The sequence below is a fragment of the Bos mutus genome, chromosome 20 (genome assembly GCF_027580195.1).
Source record: "Bos mutus isolate GX-2022 chromosome 20, NWIPB_WYAK_1.1, whole genome shotgun sequence".
NCBI lineage: Eukaryota > Metazoa > Chordata > Mammalia > Artiodactyla > Bovidae > Bos > Bos mutus.
This window is the reverse complement of record NC_091636.1, coordinates 30,625,428-30,632,905: the sequence shown is the minus strand read 5'-3', so window position 1 is coordinate 30,632,905 and position 7,478 is coordinate 30,625,428. Positions and strand designations below refer to the sequence as shown.

General features: G+C 42.2%; 1 protein-coding gene across 8 annotated transcripts in view; it reads right to left on the bottom strand.

Annotated features, from left to right (window-relative positions):
• Positions 1–2,677: 2,677 nt before the first annotated feature.
• Positions 2,678–7,478, bottom strand: part of ARHGEF28 (Rho guanine nucleotide exchange factor 28) — a 345,798-nt gene continuing 340,997 nt past the window's right edge. For all 8 annotated transcript variants that reach the window (XM_070357593.1, XM_070357587.1, XM_070357588.1 and 5 more), the window contains one exon: positions 2,678–3,888. In XM_070357593.1, the coding sequence (XP_070213694.1) occupies positions 3,725–3,888 (164 nt within the window). In that variant the 3' untranslated portion in view covers positions 2,678–3,724. The remainder of the gene's footprint in view (positions 3,889–7,478) is intronic.

Genomic DNA, 7,478 nt, shown 5'->3' with positions numbered 1-7,478 from the left:
GTGCAGCAGAGAGAGCTTGTTCTTAAGGCAGCCGAGCGAGAAGACTGAGGAGTACATCTCAAGTATGCCTCCCAGAAAAGTGAACTGCTGGGGAGTTGGGGTATTTATGGGATAACAAATAAACATGGGGAGCGTGGGGAAAGGATGGGAAAAGGTGCGGTAATCCTGGTTTTGCTCAGGTGTAACTGAGCTCCAGGGCTCTGCACGTTCTAAAATGGAGGCACTTAACACAAACTGAGGGTGGAGTTTTCAGCCCTTGGCCGACGAAAGGTCACAGAGCAGACACTCACGCATGCCCAGTTGGAGGGTTGTGGGCCTATCCAGTCTTAACCAGCTCAGCTTCAACTAGACACAGCTGACTCCAACTCCTGGAAAACAACTTGTTTGGGCAAATCTCTTCTTGTTTAGGCTCCGTGCCTCTTGGAGGACATGCAGGTTTTTTGTAGATGACCTGGATTAGTGAAGGCAGGTGAAATGGATTTGAATAACGATTTCCCCAGGATTTCAGCAGCCCTCCATCAAGTGGCTTTCTATGGCACCTGATCAAGTACCAAGTTCAGAGAGACATGTCCATGTTTCCCCACAACTTGTACTAGAGTGCTTGAAAGAGGCCAAAATAGATGGATTTTTTTCCTGACTATTTTGATCGCGAGGGGAGGAATTCCTTCTGCAGTGCCTCCAAATATATGTTAGATTTATGTTCTACATGGTCCATGCTAAGTCACTTCAGTCATGCTAGGACTTCTTGTGATCCTATGGCCTGTGGCCTGCCAGGTTCCTCTGTCCATGGGGATTCTCTAAGCAAGAATACTGGGGTGAGTTGCCATGCCCTCCTCCAGGGGATCTTCCCGACCCAGGGATCAAACCTGTGTCTCCTGCAGCTCCTGCTCTGCAGGCAAATTCTTTACCACTGCGCCACCAGGGAAGCCCCTTTCTAAATATTACTGGCCCCCAACATGCCCTTTCTCTGAGCTCCCATAGCAATCTGTGTATCTCTTTTCATGTGTTTGTCTTCAACAGTTTTCAGGCTTGTTCATCTTTGTCTGCTTCTAACAGATTGTTTAGTCTTTAGCAGACAGTCAATAAATGTTTATTGAGCAAGCTGAATGGAAGTTTAGAGATGCAAATAAGTTAAAAGCTAACCTTATGAAGTCTTAGTCCACTCTTATACTGGAAATTTTCAGACTCCTGACCCTTCAGTGTTTCTGGCTACGCAGGTACAATCTGCCTAAGGACTGACCAATTATTAAAGGAGCTTGTGATATGATAATAATAGCCAGAATATGTTGTGATTATTATGCCCCAGGCCTCTGTTACAAACACATTGCATAATCACTTAATTCTCACAATTCCATAAGGTAATCATCCTAGTTTTTTTTTTAATGAGGAAGCTTAAGACCTAGAGAGTTGAAGAGATAGGCCAAGGACACAGCCAGGAAATGGATCGTCCAACTCCAGAATTGATATTCCTCTCTCATTAAGACAGAGATGGTTGAACCTTAATAATTTTAGTTTGATTCCAAGTTTGAACAGTGAGCCCTACCTCGGTCACAGAAAGGAATACCTCCTTTTCATTTTTTTGTAATCCCATGATTTCACCTTGTTCACCTTCTTCATTTCTTATTTTCCTATATACACCACCTCCTCTGCAGCAAGTATTTTTAGTCTTTTCTGAATTGTGAGTGGGCTAGAAAGTGTTACAGGACTCCAACAATTATGCAGTCCTGATGAAGTACAGAGAAGCTTGGACTGCAAATGAGATGCACATGAATTTATGAAGCTTGGAAGGGACAGGGCAGAAATGCTGCTTTCATTCTACAACAAATCTTTAAAGGGATGAATGTTTCCTTTAAGATCTTCAGTTGGTGGGGAATGTTCTTTGAGGGCAACTTATTTATGATGCTGAGAAACAGTGTGGTCTTCTCCTAAGATGAGTGAAACTGTATTGGAGTCACAGGGTGAATTCCACTGTGAACTGAGCTCATTACATAGTGAGGATAAAGTGAAAAGGAAAAACTTATCAAGAAAGCATTGAGAGTTAGAGTCAGTTGACAAGTCATAATATTAAATTTAAAAATTACCAAGAGGAACCAATGAATAGAGATATATCAAATGATGCCAAAGCTTTCCCTGTGTGACTACCCAAAGTCCCATAGTTTGCAGGGCTTGAAAATCAACTGAGCACATGTATTTTTAAAGAACTCTATGGGGATTTGAACATCTTTACCTATTTTCACATATGGTTATTTCCATATCCTCTGTCAGGAAAAAAGGAAAGATATTTATAGTTATTGGAGCAAGGATTTAGACTGAAATATCTATAAGATTTTTATTCAAAGGATAGGAAATTCTGGAATAGACATTATTGGAGAGAGAGGGAAGATAGATTTTTTTCTCTCTAGATGCCTGAGGAATAGAACATGCATCTTGTCATTTAGAAGTTCATCTTGGAGATGAAGTGACTGATTAAAATTTTAATAAGACATATCCATCTGTGAAAATTAGTCTCTGAATGTAATATAATTGTGGCTAAAATGGCCAGAAGCAGTATTGAATGTCTGGGTGAATTTAGTATTTCTCTTTTATTTTCATTTTTAATAAGGGGAGGTTGTGTTTGAGGGTGATGTATATATTTTACAATGGCTCTACACAACTTAAAAATTTCAAAGTGAAAGGCTGAGGTAAAAGATATTTATTGACACTGACAAAAATATATACAAATACTTGTGAAGAACAAACTGAAAACATTTCTTGGTTTATTTTCTCACAAAAGACTCCTATTACCCTGAAGGCAAGATGTGCCAATGTTCCTCTGTGGAAAAGCACATTCCGGCAGCAAGTTTCACCAAGAGGGCAGCTTTTATCTTTGAATCTCTGCAGGGCAGAGGTCCTTCTGGTGAGTGGTTGTCCTTGGTGTTTCCGAAGCTGGTGGAGACAGGGCCAGGTGACGGAAGCAAGGTCATTACTAAAGCCTCGCTGCAGTAATAAAATTTCATTACTGAAGTTTTACATCAAACTGACTTGGGGCTCTGCCTCTGGGCTGTGTTCAAAGAGGATGCTGAACTGTGACTTGAAAGACCACAAGCATTAGGACCTAGAAATTGCACCTGAAAAGGCTCCGGCCCACGTCCTAAGTGTCCAGATTGTGTCCGTAGCAGAGCGGCCAGCTGTTTAGGACAGGTGCCCAGACAGGGACTCCTTGGTTGCATGGTGACTGTTGCAACTCACCACCATGACTGGCTCCTTTGATGTCCCAAGACTAGCCAAGAAAAGATTGTTCCTACATCTTTCTCTGCCTTTGAGGCCCCTGAGGCCACTCTCCCTAACCAGCTTCCATGATTGTGAAAGTCTGCCCATTATATTACTCTTTCCATCCAAAGGGCTTCATCTCGATCTTAAGAGGCATTCCAAAAACCAGATGACCCAGTACAGAACACTCTGCGGGGTTCTACTCTAGGGTTCCAATAACTTTGAAATTTTTCCTGCTTATCTAAAGTCAATTTCTCCTCCAAAAATCAGAAATTAGGTGTGATAAGTTAATGATGATACACAGTTGTTTCAATAATTTAATTATTAGACTCATGCCCCTCAAATAAACCTGCACAAAATATTAAACATTACTCCTAAAGTACTTTGGACAGTCACACACATCAAGAGAGGAAAAAAAAAAGAAATCTCCCCAAAATGCCAGTATGTTGTCTCATTTGGAAAAATAACAACACAATTAGAGGTAAACAATATTTTCTTCTGCTCCATTTCCAGTTTCCCCGTCTTGTCTGGTCACTCTCTGTAGATTTAGCTTTTCTTCTGCTATAAACGTCTGCAGCCGAGAGCCATGTGGATTTGAGTCACGGAGGGGTGGGTATGCAGTCTGAGAGATGTTCACATCTGCAACAGACAGACAGCACAGGTCACAGGAGAGTCAGGTTGAGACCCACAAGGCAGGTGACACTATGAATCAGAGACAGAGCCCTCAAAGGCTGGGCAATACCATGCCCACAGAGCCAGCCATGGAGAGAATGGTGGAGTCCCCCGAGAAAGGAACAAAACAGGTATCTTGTGATTTAATCAAAATCATTAAAATCTTTGGTTGGGTGTACAAACGTCTCCTGAGGCTAAAAAACAACCTTTACAAAATACTCCCAGTAAAATGTGAAACAAATAAAGACTTGTCACCATTTGTAAGCTGATCAAACACCACACCTGCTGAGACAGGGGTCCCAGGTATTTTTGAAAAGGTGTTCAATGTCCTAGAAATACAGTATCTATCTGGCTATGTGCAATAAGCCATATCTGCCTCTGCAAGGATCTTCCCTCACAGTATCTCAAAGTCAAGAACTGACTGGAAGACTCAAATAATGTACCTGGGATTTTCCTGATGTGGGTGAGAGGCAGGGAGAAAGGACAGAGACCCTGCAGCCTCACCAGTATGCAAATCTGTTAACACCCCACGAATCACTTAGCAAGAGCAGCCAGGTTCCTGGGGAAAATCATTTCAATATCAACTCTAACTGGGTTTGTTATTTTCTGGTTACCTAGCAACAGCAGGGCATAATCTATTTTCCCCTTTTCTGATTAAACTCTCTCATACATGGTTTAAAGGGAAGGCAAAGCGGGGGACGGTGGAGGGGGTGATTTGAAAAAAATAAAAGCACAGCTCTTGCTACAAACCATGCTCTGTGGACTGCTCCACTGACCACCCTCCCTGAAGCTTGACTATGTGGCAAAATTACAAATAACCAGTTTCAAGAGGAGCAAAAAGCAGAGTATATATGGAAACCCAGGTGGAGAAAATGCAGAGCCCTGAGGCCCACCTGTTCTTTTTTCAGCCACTAACAAGAGGTCATTATAATCCTTGCCACATTTTACTGAAAGCCTCTATTATTTACATGGATACACATAACTGCCACTATTCTGATGATAAAAATGCTTGTAATTTTTACCCTCCTGACAAGAATCTTTGGTTATTAGAGAAGGCAGGAAGCAAGGCCTGGCTGGAATGAAGAGCTAAAGGTCCTCACAAGGCACCATCTTCAGGGAGGCGGCTTCCTTTGCTACACCTCCTTTTCTCACTTCTAACAGGAGGCAGAGCCAACGGAGAGCGGAAGCCAGGGCCACAGGAAGTAGACACAGGTCACTGGAGCAGCTGACCTTTGCCTCCAGGCCAGCTGAGGAGGATCCTGGGCGGAGGCGGAAGGAGAAGAGGGGAAGGGGAAGGGAAGGGAGGAGGAAGGAAGGAGGGGCAGGGAGGGGTTGGAGAAAGGAGGGGAGACTGTACTCCATAGCTCTGCCCAAAGGTTCAGACCATTCCTGACTCTAGGTATCAATGGGGCACTAAGAAAACGATCCATTACATTGAGGTGACTCGATTCTCCTGACCTTGATTCCAAATCCTGTACCTCAAATACAGGGTATTCATTCACTACTAAAAACATAACTACTGAAAATACCTCTAAATCCACCCTGTGTACAGGGCCTTCTCCAGGTAGGGGAGCTGTTCCAAGCTGTTTACAGTCATTTTCCCCTTAAGCCTCCAAATGTCATCACCCACAATTTACAGATTGGGAAGCTGAGGCTCAGACTAGTTAACTTCTTGTCCACCATGCAGCTAAGGGAAGTAATCCAGAATGGAACTCAGAAGTCCATTGCCACATGTTCATCTGCTCAAGACCCTCAAGGTCCTCATTCCTCGTTGTGCTGGAAATGACCTGACAATTTTGCTGAATTAAGACACCCTGGATGTTTAATGTGTAATCTCCCTAAGGACCACATTTTGAAGAGTCACTTACCAAAAAAAAAAAAAAGAAAGAAAAACACATTCTGAGCTCCTCAAAACTGACATAGTAATTATTATAAAATTAGGGACCTCTCTCATTTAATCAGGTAAACCCCAGGCAATGAATTCACTATCAGGGCAATATAAATCAACCTAGAATGTTTTTCCTCCTATGCCTGTCTGAGGTCATCACACATTTTCACAATTTCAGCTCCTGGTCCCAGCCCTTAAAACCATTTCACCTCTAAAAATAAATATTCCAGTTAAACTACTGATGTTGTACATCATGTGCAACCTAAAAAACAAAAACACACCTCAAAACTTGCACCTAGCAGACGCTGACGGATTGCAGAGCAGTTCACTTAGGCCACAGGCCACAGCAGTGTCTCCTGGCCCACAGAAGGTGCAGCCAGGGCACAAGAGTCACTACGTGGAGGATGAACAAACATCCACTGAACGAGGCTGTTGGGAAGTGATGGCTGACAAATGTGACACAGCAGGGCACAACGGAAGCCCCTAATCCACATACGTTTCCCTCTTGGGTACGAAACATGCAGCAAAGAATCCAAAATACTGGTGAGTCTAGGTATCTGGGAAGTCCCCGTCATGGTTTCAAGAGAAGACTTGTTCAAAAAGAGCCAAAGAACCAAATACATATCAGAAAGAATTCTTTTATCTTAAATTGTAGGCTCCAGTTCAGGAAGACAGAGAACAAAGAATAAACATGGGTGGTGGGAGGGAGATTTTTTTATTTGTGAGTAAAGGGGGTATAGAGGTATTTTTCATCAGAACTTTTTCAAGTAAGAATAAAAATACAGGAAAAAACATCTTCTGGACCCTAAAGTGAATGAATGGCCCACGTTGAAATCCCAGATGTATTAAGGTTATGCTGTATATCACCTGGAGGGGAACTCAATTTCCTTCTTCATGTTCCTTCTTGGTTTCTACCTGAACTATTTAGGCAAGGTCAGACAGTCTGTCTTTGAAATTAGAAACCATGCCATGATTTCTGATTTTATTACTCCATTTCAACCCTGAAAGAATCCTAGCCCAGCAATTGTATATTTCTCAAGGTCAGCCACCTTTTTCCACACGTTCCACCCTAGAGAGTATGATCACCATATAGAACCCTAAACTGAAAAAACATTTGTTAAAGTAAAACCACTCTGATTTAGAAAGCAGGATTCTTGGGGAGTAGAATTAATCATCCAGTTTTATTTGTGATCAAAATGCCTGTAAATTACTGGAAATAGAAATATTACTTCATTTTTTTAAATAAGCAGAGAAATATTAATACAATCATAATTTGGTCAACTAAAAACCAAATGCTATTATGATTAAATAAAATGTCAAACTCTAAAGAACATTTTAATCTATACAACTGTCTCTCTTCGATGACATAAAAGAAATAATTTGATCCTTATCATACCTCTGGAAACTCAACAGAGTGAACATACAGTCAGTTCAGTTCACTCAGTCGTGTACGACTCTTTGCGACCCCATGGGTTGCAGCACGCCAGGCCTCCCTGTCCATCACCAACTCCCGGAGTTTACCCAAACTCATGTCCATTGAGTCGGTGATATCCATCTCATCCTCTGTTGTCCCCTTCTCCCCCTGCTTTCAATCTTGCCCAGCATCAGGGTCTTTTCTAATGAGTCAGTTCTTCTCATCAGGTAGCCAAAGTATTGGAGTTTCAGCTTC